Raw genomic sequence first — 19709 nt, forward strand, 5'->3', positions numbered from 1 at the left:
GAGGCATATGGTATTCAATTTAAAATGATTTTAATCATAGTTTGAGTTTTTTGTAGGGCACAGTCATCAGAATAAAAAATATGTATAGCTGAACCCTGTTTTTATAGGTTTTGGATACAATTGTTTGGAACCCCTGTAAAATTTTTATTACGGTCTGTTTCATCATTAGGTAAGCTCAGCTTCTATTTGTCCTGATGACTCTGTTTCTGGCACAGCGACTGATGGTAGATGCAACATTTTAGAGCGGTCACAAGAAAAAAAGGCGAGGGGAATCCTTTTTCACCTTGAAGAGGCTTCCCTCTTACTTCCTGTTGTATCCCCAAGACAGGAAGTGAGGGGAAATCTCCCCCGTGACACAGACTGTAAAAACAAAATAACTTGCAGGGGTTTCAGTCCTTCCTTACTCCATCCAAAGCAAAACGTTTGGATGTACATACAAAAGTATAGTATATGAAACTCCACCACACTCCAGAAAACCAGTAAGTTATTAAAACTACAATGTACCTCCAGCTCCTTCAGCAGAGTGGCTGCGATGTCGGCGCTTATCTTTTCTCTTCTCATCTTTTCGGTGGTGGGATTTTTCTTTCCGGGAAACTTGTTGTGGTGGTTTAATAGCGAGTGAATCATCCTCCTCACCTCTGGAAGAATTGAATATATTAAGAGAGTTAGCCTTTAACAATTCCTCTACAACAGCCTACGATCGAGAGATTACTTGCTTAAGAACTGGGTCAGGAAATAAAGAGTTTAAAAGACACCATCCTTTCCTAATGCAATATAGAAACAGAGTTACCTGGAGCTGTCATTTCCTCCAGCAGCAGCATGTGGAGTTCATTCATCCAGGACTGAGCAGTGGTACTGTGCAGCCAGCCTGTTTGATGACATGCCCCTGGAGGGGCCTGTAAGCAACAAGCTGGGCTCAAAGGAAGTGGGCAGAATGAAATGACATGACTGTCATTTTACTCTAAAAAATTGTCAGTGCCGGACCAAGGAGGAAGTCAGAGGCAGCAATGGCAGGTAGAATGCTAGTATTTGTTTTCTTTACTAGGTGATCAATGCAGAAAAAAAGATGTGCGTCAGCCTCAAATCTCAGCAAAGGGACAAACCGCTTTTAACTTTATGAAGTTAGTACTAGTTTGTGTTTAGCCAGGGGTTCTTGAATCAACAAAGAACAGCACAGAAGACATACCGGTCTTCCATTGAGTCCTCTCGTTTGTAAGGTGAATTTCGAATAGTGATCTCCATTTTGTGATCTCTCAGCTCTCCTTCCTCCAAGGAATCTCTCTTGGAATCTCGATCATCTGCCTACAAATGAAAGATTAGAAAAAATTAGAAAGGAATTTTAGGGACATCTATAAAACTTTCTTCACAATAAACGCCAAAGAGATCAAAACGATGCTATAGTTAAAAAAAAAATATTTTAACTAAGCACACATCTCCATGTTTGAGACTCGTAAACATATAAATATAAATAGTCACTTTCACCCTTTGCTGTTATTTTTCATGGACCTGGAACTGCGTCTTTATACTTCACATGCCCTGACAATTCAGAAAAAAGTACTATTTGTGCTCTTCCAATTAGGGCACAAAAATCTTTTGAGTACCTTTTTATCAGAATAAACACACATGTTCTATTAAGAAAACAGAAATAATTTAGAAGGTCTGTTTTATTTTATATTGGGGGGGCTCTTCTTTTTCCATCTAGAGCAATCATAAGCAGTAAGCCACTTTTAGGTGGAGATCTAAATGTATTTAAAATCACCTGTGCAGTTTTCAACGCTTGTATACTAGCCTAGGGCAGACTACTCCCAATTCCTGCACTTATTCATAGAATCCCCCATTTCTTTAAAATGCCAGTGAACTTATTTAAAACTCATCCAGATGAGGGTCCCAGCTGTAAACACAAGTTCTGCTCAGTCCACAACTGCATCTAGGACCCACAGCCAAATGGAGACTGGATTAAAGCCCAAATGAACCCTAGACCAAAACTCTTCCAACAGCTTCCCCATACAGTAAAATGGTAAAAGAGCAGTCTCTTACTGTTCATATAGATCAGGCATCACTGAATGGCGGACCGCGGTCTGGATTCAGATCAAGTGACAGACCCATTCAGTCCAGATCTGGAAAGGGAAAGGGGAGTTGATGTAAAGGGGGCTAGAACCCTGCTATGAATGGGGGAGGGGGGTGTAATGTAAAGGGGGCTGAGGACAATGCTGTAAAGTAGAAATGCGATGAGGGGGCAGTGTAATGTGAAGGGGGAATGTGATGTAAAGAGGGGGTGAGTAAAATGCTGTGAAGAGATGACTGATGTAAGGGGTGGGGGTTGCGATTTAAAGAGAGGGATATTTATGTAAAGGGGGACTGTGGACAAGATGGACAAGTAAGAAGGTGACTGTAAACCTAAGGATCTGAGCCATTGCACAAATATGTGATTTGGACCTCTACTGGAAGAAAATTTTAGTGACCAGACCTCTTTGAATTTTAATTCAATAGCTCTGATATAGATCGTACAGCAGCCCATAGCCTTCGTAAAATGTGCCCTGCTTTAATGAAGCACACTTGGACTACTGCTCTTTGCCTGTAAGCAGTGGCCCTCTCTGCTGCAGTCCAATTTGCCTCATGTGAGTAAAAACTGCAGCCCTCTACAGAGCAAAGCTTACCCTTCCTGCTGAGTGAAGATCATCTCTCATAGGGGGAGCAATGAAAGGGTCCAGCTCTGCCATGTAAGAGTGAAGGACAGATTTTCACTATAGCTGTGGGCTGCTGTACCATCTAAATAAACGGCAAGATTGTACGGTATGTAAGCTGCGGCCCTCTCTGCTGCAGTCCAACACACCCACTCCCCCCTGCTGTGAGTTCAGAGCTAGAGCCCACCACTCAGGCAAGGAGCATGAGCTTTGCCGAGTGGGGACAGCATGATGGGGGATGGGTTTTTAGTATGATTGTGGGCTGCTTTACCATCTACTGTAGATGAACGATAAGACTGCTCACTTATCATTATACTATACAAGAAAGTTATGGGAGGAGTTTTAGTCCAGGTCTTTACTGGGCTTAAGGTTAGTACTGGAAACAATGCAGCACGGTGGGTGTAGCGAGAAGGGTTTCTATTTCACCGCTTGAAGACCAGGCTTTTCCTGGCACTTTTTGTTTACAAGTTTAAATCGGCATTTTTTGCTAGAAAATTACTTATAACCCCCAAATATTATATATTTTTTGTTTAGCAGAGACCAAAGTGTAGTGATGGCGAACCTTGGCACCACAGATGTTTTAGAACTACATTTCCCATGATGCTCAACTACACTGCATGAGCATCATGGGAAATGTAGTTCCATAATATCTGGGGTGCCAAGGTTCGCCATCACTGCCCTGGAGAATAAAATGGCGATCATTGAAATTTTTTATGTTGCGGTATTTGCACAGCAGTTTTTCAAATGCAATTTCTTTGGAAAATATACATTTTAATTTAATTAAAAACGCTATACACTCCAAAGATGATGTTATGTCGAGTAAATAGATACCGAACATGTCGTGCTTTAAAATTGCGCACACGCTCATGGAATTAAAAATCTTCATTAGGTGGCATTTTACGCTTTTACAGGTTAACCATTTAGAGTTACAGAGGAGGTCTAGTGCTAGGATTATTACTCTTGCGCGAACGTTCCGGTAACACCGCGCGCAACTTATGTATGCGTTCACTTCCGCGCATAAGCAAGGAGGGATGGGGCGCTTTAATTTTCTCTCCGATTTTATTTTTACACTGTCACTTAAATTTATTTATCACTTTTTTCCTATTACAAGAAGTGTAAACATCTCTTGTAATAGAAATAAGGATGGCAAGTCCTCTTTATAAGGAGATCTGGGATCAATAAGACCCCAAATCTCTTCTTTAACTTTAAAAGCAAAATAAAAAAAATAAAGCTAACTTCCACCCTGGACCAGAATTGACCTCTTAACTTCGCTCAAGTCTTCCAAGGCCATAGAGGCAATCTACTCTTTGATCCCCTCTGTGATCAGCTGGCGGCACCGTTGGGTTTCTCGGGTGAGCCGGCGGAAACGGCAAGCCCAAGAAATACCAGAGAGCAGCGGAAGGCAGGGGTGCCCCCTCCTGCTGCTTCTGAAAGCCTTCCAGTGGCTCATGAGCCGCTTGGAACGCTTTCAAGAGAAAGCCAGCTGCCGACTAAGAACAACAATACCGGGGTTATGACTGATATATTCAGCCATAATCCCAGTAAACCACTTGCAATCCACAACGTATATATACGTATTGCGGTCAGCAAGTGGTTAAATGTAGTCTTATAGTACATGAGCTATATGGCTTGTGGAGCCTGCCCAGCCCTGATAGAACAGCTGTTGCCATGCTCTGACATCATTTAGATGTGTTTAATGAAGCACAGGGCAAAAGGCTTACATTTCTATGTTTAGAATCTCCTTTCTCTTCTTGTTCTTTCCGCCTCTTTTTTTCTTGCAAAATCTCATCCAGTGTTTTTACCTTCCAGGTGTCTTTTTCATCCCCCATTTGGAGTAGATCAATCTGCAAAACAAAGGAAAGCAGTTAGCTTTTGCTCTGAACATTAAAGAACAAGATCACTAAAACTGAATTTAGTTTTTGTAGGAAACTTGTCATGGAGGGAAAAATAAGTTACCATAATTCACCTCTTCTGATAATGCTAGTTGTCTGGCTGGCACTTGTTCTATACTTCAAACCATTTACCCAGAACAGGATAGCACTTCTGAATTTTCTTAAACTTTTCGTTTAACATAATTGACTTAAAACAAGATCCAGCAAACGGAGTCCCACATAGACCATCCTACCCACTCTTGTCATTCTCCTGGCCCACTGGATGAATGAGTGGTAGCAGGAAAGTGGCTGTGAAAGCAAGCATCATTGTCCTGATACTACTTAGTTATCTAGTGTGAGGGAAAAAATAAAAACAGCAAAGAAATGCAGGCATTGCCAGATTTCTACCAAGGCTATATCAGGCGGCTCATCCCACTGTAAAATTGTGATGATCACCAGTAACTACAAAGGGAAGCCTCCATTTTTTTGATGGATACAGGATTACTTTAATAAGGGTATTGCAACTTTTCTCTAGGAGCACTGTTACTATGTGGACACTGGATGGTGCCAGAAAGTATCATTTTTTTAGACCGCAACACACTTAGTTACAATATACTGTATCTCTGATTGTTCGAGTTGGAATAATTTATAGAAAATAAACTTCACATAATTACCATGTGCTATTATCAATCCAATGCACATATTTAAAGTGGTTGTAAACCCTAACAAACCACTTTGACCTACAGGTAAGCCTAGATTAAGGCTTACCTGTAGGTCCAAGAAATATCTCCTAAACCTATACGGTTTAGGAGATATTTGCCCGAAGACAGGCACCGCTGTCTACGGCGCATGCGCCGTAGACAGCGGCGCGCAGGCGCACTGAGGGCGGCATTTCCAACAACGAAGCTGCCACATGTCGGCTAGCGTGCGCATGCGCGGGAGTGACGTCATCGCGGCTTCGCCGAATGACAGCGACGGAGCTGCGAGACCCCACCGAAAAGATGGATGCGCCAGACTACAGGGGACAGCGGTGACATCGCTGGCTCCTGTGTCAGGTAAGTGACACATAATGGGCTACTATGCGATGCGACGGCTTGGAGTTGGTAAAGCCTTTGCGGGTGAGCTGCAGCTTTATTGCCCCCAAACTGATAGACCCTTTAACTGCAGAGGCAGGGCCAGGGGTTTTCACATGTTGTGGCCACAATGCTTTGCCATGTTGCAGGAATTATGCTCCCCGTCGCTTTCAGTAGGTGTAGCAACCACTGAATGCAACCCATTCAAGTGAAGAGGGCCTCTCTGCAAGCATCTTGCAACCAATGCACGCAGTTGAGGCATGCTAGTGAAGGGATCAAGGGGCTAGAACAGGTGGCAATACAACACCTCCTGTCAAATTCTTCCTAAAGTGCGATCCAAATGCTGAAGGACGAGCCCTTAAAAGGTAGCTGGAGGAAACTTCAATGCTAAGAAAGTATTATTTTACTTAAAGAGTAATGGATGCTTGGAACAGACTGCCAGCCTAGAAAGTGTGTGTGTGCAAGGGAGAGTGGGGGTGACCACTTGGTCTGTTTTCCACTGTCACTATTCTTTGTGTTCCCATTGGAAGATTTTCTATTCCTGTTTCTCATGACAACCCAAAATTTGGGATTTTCTGTTACAGGAAAAATAGAGGATGAATATCCCTAATAGGGATACCGAAAGCAATAAGAACTTGACAGATGTTCTAATCCTTCTCCACTCTCCTAAAAAATGCCTTTCATTATACTTTTGTAGCTTACCATTCCTTATATGGAGTTGCTGCAGTCGTTTTCTTTCCTTTATTTTTACTCAGAGACCCGGCCAGTCTTAATCACGGTTAAAGTCACCCGACTCTGAAGGCGCCCCGTGCAGCGTGGCTTGCAAATGACTTTGGTAATAGAATTCAATGCAAGTCGCTCTGAAGTCGCCCTCAAATGGCTCAGGAACCTTTTTCTAAGTCAGAGCAACTTGAGTCGCTCCAATTAGAATGGTTCCATTGCACTGAATGGAGCAGGACTTGTCAGGCGGCTAAGTCACCTGACAGGTTGCCTCAGTGTGAACTGAGCATTAGGGTGTCTCTATTTTGAATAGAGGAGACATGAAGACACCCTTGGACTGCAGCATTATAGGTCTGGGGAGATGGTAGAGTTAAACTAGTAGATTTAGATGGATTTGACTAACAAATTCAAGCGGAACTCCAGCTAACACTTTTTAGACAGTTATAGTTTTGTTCTTTTGGGATAAAGGTTTTAAATAAACTAATAAATGCCCATCATTGTAAGTGACCCTGTCAGTGTTAACTGAACCCAAATGCTGAAAAGATTATTCAGTTGAAGTAGGTTGAAAAATAACAGTAAGATCACCAGGAGAAAAAGGAAAAGCCTCAAAAAGCAAAACGAAGCAGTCACATCTGAGGACTGGTGAGCTGTAATATAATTTTTGCTTTGGGGTTAAATTATGCTTTAAAGTGGTCATCAAGGCTCAAGGTTTTTAACCTTAAAAAGGAGAAATATGCCCAAAGCTATTTTGGCTGTATTTCTATGGATCACAAGAGTATAGCTCGTTCTGCACTCTTGTGGCCCGTTTTTAGCACGCAGCGGGCTAAAGCCATCACTCAGCAGGTCCAGGCTCGGGAAAGATCCCGACTTTACTGCCTGGACTGGCAGCTGGCCCAGCAATCCAGTAAGCCTGAGCCAGCAGCTCCTGCCCCTCCACAGCTTAGTGCTCCAGTGAGCGCTGGAGGGGCAGGGCAGAGAGATGGTGACTGACAGTTACAGCTCTCTGCTCAGAGTGAAGAGGGAAAATGGAGCGATCGTTTGTGTTTAATCTCTTAGTTCTCAGGGGTAGAGCTAGCAGGGGACAGATACCGCTGCGTCATCTAGGGGAGTATGAGTTTTTTTATTCTTATTTTTTTTAGATTCCCATACTTCTCATGCATTCTGTGCACGAAGGCAAAAACTTTATGATGGCGGTGCGGCACTGAGCAGGGGGCAGAAGAGAGCAGATCACAGCAAGACAATGCTGAATCTGCTGGGTCGGTGAGTACCTTAACTGTGCAGGACCCGGAACCAGATAAACAAGTGTTAATACATTTAAGTCAATCACAGCCAGCGAGGACAGAGCTCCTACTTCACGCCTCTTTTTTTTTTGAGGCACAAAACATCTCCTTCATGAGGACAGACAGAAATCCAATCCTAATAAAGGTCATGTGTTTTTAATGCGCTCTGTGACCCCTTTGGGGGGGATATTTCTATCACTTCCCGTTTCAACACCGATATACACAGTAAGTGAAGAAATCTCTCCCAAACTGGGGACACTTAAAGCAATAAAAGGTTGATTAAGGTTTTAAGCAGTTGTTACTCTATGCCAGAGATATGCAATTAGCGGACCTCCAGCTGTTGCAAAACTACAACTCCCATCATGCCTCTGGGTGTCATGCTTGTGGCTGTCAGTGTCTTGCTATGCCTCATGGAACTTGTAGTTCTGCAACATCTGGAGGTCCGCTAATTGTATATCCCTGCTCTATGCAATGCCAAAAAGAACCAACGCCAGCCAAATGTTTATTTCTAGTATGGCAGAGAAGTACAACCTCTGTCAAGCTTTTATTGCCATCTCTATCCAAACTGGGGAGATGTTCTCTCACTTTCTACCAGGAATAAGAAGTGATAACTCCCCCCATAAGGGAACAGATAAAACACATCTCTAATAGAGTGAGGAAGTGGTAGATCGTCTGGCAATGTTATTATGGCCATCTGCTATTTTGTGTTCAGGGGACAACTATACCTCTGGTTTCAGGATGTAGAGAGTACTAAATGGGAGGGGCAGGAAAAAAAATCTTCTCAATGGAGTCACAAAATGATAAAGCCTGAGGAAATCCTCAGCACTCTTTAAATAATAAATATAAATTGGCTGAATTTGAAGTGGTTCTAAAGCCTAAACATTTTTTACCCCAACGCATTCCTTCCTGCATTAAGGTAAAAAATTTATTAGGTAACCGTATCACCCTCCCCCCATATTTACCCGAGTCCTCAGCTGATCCTGTTCTTTGCACATCTGTAGCAGCGCTCTCTCGCGGGGGACTTGAGAAGAGGAGAATGGGAGCTGACCTGAGCAATCTAATTGCACAGAGTTGGTAGGTATATTGTGTTTGTTATTAAAAAAATTACTTTACAATCACTTTAAACAGCATATAATTCCAGAAAAATGGTCAAACACCTGTATATGTTCTTGAAGTTTATGTCCAGTCACGGGATGAATTAGAACCTGTTGGAGTTTACTGCTATCTGGTGCTCCTCTCAAAAGATTTTACCTCTTTTTCTGTCACTGTAAAAGTGTTTCACCAGACACAAAATGACACAACTGAGGGAAAATCTGCATTGAGAAATAAAAAGCTGAAAGAGGCTACAGCCTTCCCCTGATTTCATGATTTACAAAAAAAGATATATATTTCTGTGCATTGCTGCTTTAGATGTTTGGCGAGACTGTTTGTTCTATTCCACCATAAATTACACAGAGGATGAGTCTGGAGTCTGCTCAGAGGAGCGCCCACTACCTTATACAAACTAATGCTTTGTTCACACAGGAGTTTTTTCTTTCTTCAACTCAGCGGGTTAAATGGAAAAAACCCTGACAGATCGCACTACTAACACAAGTGATATTAGTACAATGATCTCCCCCACTGAGTTATGTTCTGAATGGGACAGCGTGCGCAGGGATGTACAGAACACCCCCCGCATCCCCGCGCAGGCAAACACAGCCCTCACACCAGTGTATGCTGCAGTACGCCCGTGTAAATGGGGCCTTAGTTTGTATAAACATGTGATTACACACAAAGTCAATAGATCCAATTCACTGAGATGGAAGAATTTATATTTATTGCTGCACCTCTTGGTTTGAGCAATCACAGCAAATTAAGTGAGAGATAAATTAAGTTTGTTACAGCTAAACAAAAGCAGACCTCCTGACCTCACCAATGGGCTGCTCAGAACATAACCTGAATGGAATACTACAAAAGACTGTTGGAGACGGCACACACACACTAGGGGATTATCAACTTAAAGTGGAACTTTAGTCAGAAAATTAAAGTGGAACTTTACCCATAACAACTTGCTTCTTGCTTGAGGCTGCCACTTTGCTGAAGCCCAGAGCCCCCAAACAGCCGTAAATCATAAGTGGAACTAAACCCATCAATTTAATGGTTACATTCCAGGAATGCCAGGATTGCTAACTGTCACATTTGCTTGTGTCCTCAACCAAACAGTCAAACCATCAAATGGCCCGTGTCATAACTAGGGGTGTAACAGATCATCACTGATCCGTGATATGAATGGGTCACCCCGCTCGGATCGGCACACGCCGCGATCCGCCGTCTCGGCCTTAGGAAAGGCAGCAGTTTTGGCCTAGCTCTGAAGCGGCGGCCATCTTTCTACACCCAATGTGATCGCTCCATCAAATGACAGAGCGATCACTTGTAAACAAATCTGCACCATCATGACGCCGGTTCCTCTCTCCCCTCCGTGTACAGATCTGTACAGTGGAGGGGAGAGATCGGATGGAAGCAGCGCTGTGGGCTGGATCTGTAGTGCCCACAGCGTTGCTCTGTGACAACTGCAGTCGCAGCCATCCCTCAATACCCTGCCAATACTCAGTCTGCAGTACCCTGCCAATACTCAGTCTGCAAATACCCAGCATCACCCTGCAAATACTCTGCGATACCCAGCCATGCTCAGCCGATATTACAGTGGGGGAGATTGTGGATATTACAGTGGGGACTATATGGTGGTGGAATTTTCACAGGTTTTTGCAAATTCAATTATTATTTGCGGATCCCAAAAATGATCCAATCCGTGACTCTGATTCGATCCGTTGCACCCCTAGTCATAACCGATCACATGTGCAGCACCATGGCAGATACAGTTTAAATATATGAGGCCACTTTCACACTGAAGCGAATTTGACACAATTTCAGGAAATGCCTGTGTAAACCTGAGGTCTATGGACCTCAACTCGCACCAAAGTGGTACAGGGACTATTTTGAAGTCGCACAGATATGAACGGTTAACATCGGGGAAACATGGGGTACGACTTGTCATGCAATTGATGTCCAAAGACACAGAAAAAGTCACACAAGTGTGAAATGGGCCTTACTGTGGTTTAAACAGAAGCAGTTTCCTTGGCTGTAAAGAATAGGAGGGTTTAATTCTGCTTTAAGGCTGTCAGCAGATGGGTCTCTACAAACCCAGAAGTGCCCAACAATGACTAAAATGGAGAGCAACTGAGCATATGCAGAGCAGGGTGAGACAGTGCATTACTGGATTTTAAACAGTATAGACTTATTTTGAATGGTTTACATTACATAGACAGCCTGAAGTGAAATAGCAGGACTTCATTTTCTGACTAAAGTTCCACTTTAAGTCCTGCTAGATCACTCCAAGTATAGCTATGTAAAATAATAAAAATAGTACATATACTGTTTAAAACCCAGTAATACACTGTCTCACCCTACTGCGCACATGCTCAGTATTTTTAGGCACTGCTGAATTTGTAGAGGCCGATCTGCTGACAGCCTTAAAATGGAATTAAATCCTCCTATCCTTAAGACCCCTTTCACACCAGGGCGTTTTGCAGGCGCTATAGTGTTAGAAATAGCGCCTGCAAAACGCCCTAAAGAAGCTGCACCATTGTGTGTAGTGTGAAAGCCCTGAGGGCTTTCACACTACAGTGGTGCGCTGGCAGGACGTCAGAAAAAAGTCCTGCCAGCAGCTTCTTTGGAGCGGTGAAGGAGCGGTGTGTTTACCGCTCCTCCACTGCTGCTGCCCATTGAAATCAATGGGGCAGCGCTGTAATGCCGCCGGCAAAATGCCGCTATTGCGGCGTATTGCCGGCGCTTTTAACCCTTTCGCGGCCGCTAGCGGGGGGTAAAAGCGCCCCGCTAGCGGCCGAAATGCGCCGCAAATCCGGCGGTAAAACGCCGCTAAAAATAGCGGCGTTTTACCGCCGCCGCTATCAGCGGTGTGGTGTGAAAGGGGTCTTACAGCTAAGGAATCTGCAACTGCTATGGTGCTGCACATGTGATCAGTTATGACACCAGCCATTTGATGTTTGACAGTTTAAGGACACAACCAAAATGTGACAGTTACATTTCCAACAATTCAGGAATTTAACCGTTTTTGAAACTGTTAAATTGATGGGTTTAGTTCCACTTTATGACTTACTGCTGTTCAGGGCTCTGGTCTTGTACAAAATGGCAGCCTCCAGCAAGAAGAAACTGGAACAATGCTGGAGGCAATTTACAGCACACACTAAAGCTGGCCATATACCATACAATTTTCCTATTCAATATCCTTTAGATTTACCTTCAACTGTGTAGTAGAAGGGCCTGCCTGATTGCACACAAATTGAACGTGTTTAGATTTGACCTCATATTATATGGTTTTGGTAAATCTAAAGGAAATCTATAGAAGAAAATTGTATAATGTATGGCCAGCCTAACTTTGGTAGCATAATTATTCATGTGGAATGTTTGTTCTTTGCTAAAGAACATTATTTTTTATTAAGTTGTCATGGGTAAGGTTCCACTTTAAAGAGGACGCAACGGTTACTAACGGTCCTTTTTTTTTTATTACCTGCCAAGGTAAGGGCAATATGTGCTTAATATGCACTGCATACTAGCACATTATGTTAAGAGCTTTACGGGCATATACTGCGGCAGAAGAGCACGTACAGGCAGAATCACGTACCTGTACATAGCACTTTAAGAAGCGGCTTGCCGGTGATCGCGGGTCCCGCAGACCCGATGTCCGTGGGGATACCTGCAATCGTCTCATGCAGAGAAATAACGGGGAAATGCTAATGTAAACAAGAATTTCCCCGTTCTGCCTACTGACACTGATCACCGCTCCCTGTAATCGGGAGCGGTGATCAGTGTTGTGTCAAACACAGCCCATCCCCCTCACAGTTAGAATCACTTCCTAGGACACACTTAAAGTGGTTGTAAACCCTTACAAACCACTTTGACCTACAGGTAAGCCTAGATTAGGCTTATCTGTAGGTCCAAGAAATATCTCCTAAACCTATATGGTAAAACAGGGAAAACAGGCACCGCTGTAGACAGCGGCGCGCAGGTGCACTGAGTGCGGCATTCTCAATGACGGAGCTGCCGCGCGTCGGCTCCCGTGCGCATGCGCGGGAGGGACGTCATCGCGGCTTCGCCGAATGACAGCGGCGGAGCTGCGAGACCCCACCAACAAGATGGATGCAGCGGACTACAGGGGACAGCGGCAACTTCGCTGGCTCCTGTGTCAGGTAAGTGACACATAATGGACTACTATGCGATGCATAGTAGTCCATTATGCTTTACCTTTGCAGGGAATGAAAGAGGAAGTAAACCCATCAGGGTTTACTTCCTCTTTAACCCCTACAGCGCTACATAGAGGATAACCCCATCACTGCCAGTCACAATTACACAGTAATCAGTGCATTTTTAATTGCACTGATCTCTGTATAAATGTGAATGGTCCAAAAATCGTGCCAAAAGTGTCTGACGCCGATCTGTCCACCATAATGTCGCAGTCACGATAAAAATTGCTGATCACCATCATTACTAGTAAAAAAAAAAAAAAATTTATAAAAATACCATAAAACTATTCCCTATTTTGTAGACACTATAACTTTTGCAGAAACCAATCAATAAATGCTTATTGCGATTTTTTTTACCAAAAATATGTAGAAGAATATGTATCGGCCTAAACTGAGGAAAAAAAACTTTTTTATATCTTTTTGGGGGATATTATAGCAAAAAGTAAAAAATTTGTATTTTTCAAAATTTTCACTATTTTTTTTGTTTATAGCGCAAAAAATAAAAACCGCAGAGGTGATAAAACACCACCAAAAGAAAACTCTATTTGTGAGAAAAAAAAAAAGAACGTCAATTTTGTTGTCAGTTAACCGGTTCCCGACACCAGCGCCCGCCGATGTATTTCAACAGCACCCCCCCGGCGGCGCGCTCGCGTGCCGGTTGGGACCCCCCCCAGTCCGGTCCCGCGTACTCGATCGCCGTGGGCATACCCGTGATCGTCTCATGGGACGGCTGAACGGAGAAGTGCTGTTGTAAACAGCATTTCTCCATTCTGCCTAGCAACTAGTGACGCTGATCTCTGCTCTATGTGATTGGAGCAGAGATCAGTGTTCACTAAATGAAAGCCCAACACCCCACAGTTAGTAACACGCCCTTGGAACACTTAACCCCTACACTGCCACCCACTGGTTAACCCCTTCACTGCCAGTGTCATTTACACATGAATCACTGCATTTATATAGCAATGATTGCTGTATAACTGACAATGGTCCCAAAAATGTGTCAAAAATGTCCGATGTGTCCGCCATAATGTCGCAGTCACAATAAAAAAAAAAAAATCGCCGATCGCCGCCATTACTAGTAAAAAAAAAAAAAAATAATAAAAAATTATTAATAAAAATGGCATAAAACTATCCCTATTTTGTAAACGCTATAACTTTTTCACAAATCAATCAATCGCTTATTGCGATTTTTTTTACCAAAAATATGTAGAAGAATACATATCTGCCTAAACTGAGGGAAAAAATGTTTTTTTTTAATATATTTTTGGGGGATATTTATTATAACAAAAAGTAAAAAAATAATGCGTTTTTTTTCCAAAATTGTCACTCTATTTTTGTTTATAGCGCAAAAAATAAAAACCGCAGGGGTGATCAAATACCACCAAAAGAAAGCTCTATTTGTGGGGGGGGAAAAAAAGGACGTCAATTTTGTTTGGGAGCCACGTTGCACGACCGCCCAATTGTCAGTTAAAGCGACGCAGTGCCGAATCACAAAAAGTGCTCTGGTCTTTGGCCAGCCAAATGATCCTGGGCTTAAGAGGTTAAACTTACCTGCAAATTAAGCCCTCGTCATCCCCGCATCCATCTTCGTCAATCTACTGTCCGGGTCCATGGACTCTGGCTGTGTGACTGGCCGGAGCCACATGACGTCACTCCCGCCCATGGGAGCCACCAGTCACAGCACATTGCTCTGAAGAAATGGCACGGGTGGCGGTACCTTCACAGCACATGCGCCAATGACATAATTGGCTGCATATACAGTAAATATCTCCTAAAAAGCGCATGATTAGGATATATTTATAGTATCTATAGGTAAGCCTTAACTATAGGTTAGAGCTGCACAATTCTGGATAAAATGAGAATCACAATTTTTTTGCTTAGAATAAAGATCACGATTCTCAGCTTATCTTTCACATACAAAATTAATTATTTTTTATTAATTATAAATTCGTGCCAAGAAATGATAGATGTTTGGGGGTTTGAAGTACCTTTCTAGCAAAAAAAAATAATTTTAACTTGTAAGCAACAAGTGTCAGAAAAAAAAGCTTAGTCTTTAAAGGAGAAGTCCAGCCTGAGTTTGTTTGGCTGGGATTCTCCTATGGATTACAGGAGTGCAATTCGTTTTGTACTTTCGTGACCTATTTTCAGCAGAGAGCGGTCTGAAGTCTCTCTGCTGACGTCACAGAAATCAGTCCAGGCACTGCGTCATCCCGACAATAGATTAGATCCGCCAGGTGCCTGGATTAATACTTGTCTCAGGCTCTCAGTGAGTCGCTGAGAGCCTGAGACGGGTATTAATAAGGTACCTGGCGGATCTAGACAGGGGCAGAGTGGAGAGCTGCTGATTGACAGTCAGCAGCTCTCTGCTTGGTTAGCCTAGAGAACCGAGCCATTGGCGATGTACGATCGCTCGGTTCTCAGTGAAGAGGCGCCGGGGGACCAATGCTGCATCCAACTAGGTAAGTATGAAACTGCAAAAAAAATACTTCTCTTTTAAGTAATCTGACCTCATTTAGTTCATCCTTTTGATGATATGTTTTTTTTTAATCTCAGCACTGAGCAATGATGTGATAAACTTTGCAGTGGCTTTTTTTTTGTTGTTGACGGCTCTGAGCAGAGAACAGCTCTGCACTTGTTATATGATTTGTGGAAATGCCAGATTAGGATCGTGATGGGAGTTGAATAGAGATCGCTATTTTTTTTTTTATTAATTGTAGGGTTCTATCCCTTGCTAAAGAATATTGTTTTTTATCAAGTTGTCATGGGCAAAGTTCCACTTTAAAGCGGAAGTAAACCCAATAATTTAACAGTTTCAGAAAACAGACCGCCTGAAACTCGGACACATTGTTCAGACCAGACTATGGCTTCCCAGCAGGGTTGCTGGCTGTAGTTGTGTAAACTGAGTGTCTGTTACACTCTTGTGCACACTGCCCAAAGCCAGCACTAACAATTACACCCCCACCCCCGCCCCCCCATAGACAGGAGAGGAGAAAATGCTTGATCTGCTCCTCTTCCTCCCACCTCTACAACTCTGTCTGCCCGCACTCCAGCAGCCTCAGCTACATCTGGATGAGAGGTGCTGATTGCCAAGGGGTGAGTGAGCTCACCATCCATACCTGTCTGTGACTGAAGTCTCCCCCCCTTCTCTCCTGCCTCTGAGTACACTGAGGTAAATCAGGGTTCTCAGAGCACCCCTTACAGAGTTCCCCTTTTTCACCAGAGGCCACAGTGTACCCCTTACATCAGAGTCCTCTCCGTACAGAGTTCTCAGTGTCCCCCCTTAGATCAGGGTTCCCAGAGCACCCCTTATGTTAGAAGCCCCAGAGTTCCCCCTTAGTTTAAAGTGGTGTTCTACTTAAAAAAAAAATAATAATAATAATAATAATAATTAAAAGTCAGCAGCTACAAATACTGCAGCTGCTGGCTTTTAAGAATCGTACACTTACCTGTCCCAGGGTCCAGCGATTCGGGGGAATCGATGCCCGGTTGGCACCGGCATTTTAACTTCACAGCCGGGCACCCACTGCGCATGCGCGAGCCGTCACTGGCTGTGCAATCATCTGGGATCTGTCACGTGTCCCAGATGATTGACATGGGGGGGGCCCCATCTCCCTTCCTGCGCCAAAGGGAAGTGACGTCAGGAGCCCAGGCGCCCCGAAGGAGGCAGACTACGAGGGACCCCCTAGCAACAGGCATTTAGAGGTGAACAAAGAAAAAAAAAAAAACTCCAATTTTTTTATCACATTACTATTTTTTTTTTGGGGGGGTGGAACTCCACTTTAAGGGAACTCTGCGAGTTCCAAAAGGGGAACTCTGTTGACTCTGATGTAAAGGGGTACGCTTGTGATTTACTTCATTTGATTAGAAATGTTATTTAATAGCAAAATATATGTATAGTTCATTCATACTATAAAAAAAAGATTGCTGTGTGCCGCTAAAGTGTTTGACTTGAAGAAAGGGTGCCAACCATATACCAGTGTCGGCAAGAGACAGCGGGCCTGCACCGCTATGACAGCGATTCTAATCGTTATAAATCAGTGCTTGTAGATGGGTGTTCCTTATAGACCCCCCCACCGGTGCCCCATCCTATCTTCTCTCAGTGAGATCCATTATAAACAGGAGAGGAAGCATTCCTATGTAGAGGAGAGGAATGGACAGAACGCATAGAGTAGAATAGTGGGAGAGAAATACACCCAACCTTCTACTTCTAGAACAAGGATTCATATGTAAGCACCAAACACAGGCTACCACCCGGCAAGGGCCTAACAGGGGCCAGAGGGCCTGATGTGAGGCAGGTTGGAAGGATTATGGGGATTGGTGGTCTGTGTCAATCGGGAACGCGTCCATACAGCCCCAGCTAAGCTAAGAATACAAAGCCCGGCCTCGGTCACCCAGCAGTACGGAAGTGGCCGCACGGACTGAGCGGAGCGCTCTCCCGCCTACACACCGGTCACATGGTGTGGCTCAGCCCGCCTTCCACACGTACACGGCCGGTGTAAGGAACCGAACTAAACGTATTATAAACCGTCTCTTACCCCTCTTATACGAAAGCTTTCCTCCCAGCCAGCCGAACTCTAGTCACAACGAGCCACCTCCGTACAGGGAAGCCTCCCGGCTCACAAACCGGACGTCACTTCCGGCGCGGCGCAACACGATACAGAGACATTGTTGGTTCTTTTTTTGTGCACAATAAAGTTCTTTCGAAAGGTCGGCAGCCTGCAGCGTCCGCCATTTTATTGGAGGGAAGTGCAGTTGATTGTTGAATGTTTTGAGCTGTGCTAGCTCTTGACGACAAATGCCATCCTTGACAAATTTATGTTTTGAAATAGTGTTAAATATAAAGCATACTGGGCTATAATCGTGAAATGCTTTTATGACCACGGTTCTGGCACAATAAAGTTCATTGGAACGATCGGCAGGTTGCAGTGTCTGCCATTTTATTGGAGGAAAATACAGTGGGTTGGTGAATGTTTTGAGCTGTACTAGCACTTGACCAAAGATGAGCTCAGGCATGTTCGCAAGCTGCATGCACAGAGCCCGCCAAGAAGTCGGCACTGCACAGCGCTAATCACACTCAGCAAGACATTTCCCGATCTCTGGAGCTACACATCGGCCAATGTCTCACTGCCTGTGATTAGCGCTGTGCAGTGTCAACTTCCTGGCAGGCTCTGCACGTACGGCTTGCGAACAGGCCTGAGCTCATCCTTACTCTTGACGCCAAACGCCATCCTTGACAAAAGTTATGTTTTGAAATAGTGTTAAATATAAAGCATACTGGGCTATAATCATGAAATGCTTTTATGCCCATGAATGGGTCACATTTTTACCACCAACCCCGTTTGCTGCAGAGGCAGTGGTTGGGATGTACACATGCCACAGTCATGGCAGGAATTTTCACACTCAGCAAGTGGTACAGTCCACCTTGACTTGGCTTGACCGGTCAAGTGAATGGGGCTGTGCTACAACCACGCACCACAAGTGCGGTTGTCTGGTACTTATGCTAGCATACACCTTTCGAAAAATCAAACGCGTTTTCGAAAAACGAACACATGGTCGTGAGAGCAAATGATTTTTCCATTATGTAATGACCGAAATTTGATCTATAAATCGTTCAACTGACATAAATGAATAAGTTTTGTTTGTTTTGTCACCTAAGCCCAGTGCAAACTGTTTGGGCGAGAAGCACATTAACCTTTCAATTAATCACACGCTCGGCTGAAGTTTTCCAAACTTTTCCATCAATTTTACGGCTCAAAAATGTCACAACAGATTTTTGATTTGTGTCTAGAAAATAAACGAACAAACAGTCCAAATTATAGATTTTCGAACAATTTTCCATCTAGTGTGTGGCCACCAATAGGGGGTTAATAAAGGAGGTGATACAACACGTTCTCACTGCCTGCTTTTACTCTCTAAAGAGCAACCTGAATGCAAAGCAGCTGTAAATAAGCCCTAAAGGTTATTTAGAAGTGTGTGCATGGCCATTTTCTTTAAATAGGGAAGGGTTATTATCTTTACTGGTTTACCTTTCACTTTTTGCATACTATTGGGGAAAATTTCCCTTCGCTTCCTGTTCCAGAGATTCAACAGGAAGCTAGAGAATATCTCCCACGTGTAGGAGAATTCCGCTCTTAGCTTGTGCCCAGTGTCTTCATTAGAACATTTCCCCTCACCGCTTGTTCTGTGGACAACTCTGACATTTTGGATTTTTACTCACTTACCCTACACTCACACCTATGCATGTTTTTTGGTGCGTTTTTTTGCAGAAAACCACTACAGTCCATTTAACATGGCTTCCTATGTAAGCGGCACTGCATTTTTTGGAAAGAGTCAGGGAAGTTTTTTCCTGCAGTAGATTAGGTTTTTCGTGTAATAGACTTCAATGGAGCCACACCAAAAATGTTGTGTTTTGCATTTTTTTTTTTTTTGTAATTTGGCATTTATTTTCTCTTTAACACACTGTGTATAGCCAGTTGCTTAGGAGCGGGCCGGCTGCCACCTCCTTAACAACCAATGAGTCATCATGGCAGCAGGCTTCCCCACTGAAAGACGAATGTTAAAGAAAAAAAAAACCTTGCCCGTGTTCTATTGAATAGTGCATTCCCGTCGGATAATGTCTCCGATGATCTGCGCATGCACAGGACGCAACGGCCCTCCAGCTGAAATGTTGATTAGCTGGCATGACCTCAACCCTGTGCATGCACAGATCGTCAGAGGCATTATCCAACGATCTGCAAAGGGAGAATGTAATTCGTCAGATTCTGACTACCTCTCTGCTCAT

The 19709-nt window shown here is 43.7% G+C and overlaps 1 protein-coding gene across 1 annotated transcript in view; it reads right to left on the reverse strand.

The window, feature by feature from the left end:
• LOC143934196 (cyclin-dependent kinase 11B-like) overlaps positions 1-17562 on the reverse strand; it is a gene marked incomplete in the record, with an annotated part of 108610 nt that extends 91048 nt beyond the window's left edge. Inside the window, 4 exon segments of the mRNA XM_077457597.1 lie at positions 505-638; positions 1187-1302; positions 4406-4528; positions 17464-17562. Of these exon segments, the coding sequence (XP_077313723.1) occupies positions 505-638; positions 1187-1302; positions 4406-4513 (358 nt within the window).
• Positions 17563-19709: the final 2147 nt, after the last annotated feature.

This window comes from Lithobates pipiens, unplaced genomic scaffold, assembly GCF_037356315.1.
Source record: "Lithobates pipiens isolate NorthernLeopardFrog02 unplaced genomic scaffold, aLitPip1_a1.2 Scaffold_27, whole genome shotgun sequence".
Lineage (NCBI taxonomy): Eukaryota > Metazoa > Chordata > Amphibia > Anura > Ranidae > Lithobates > Lithobates pipiens.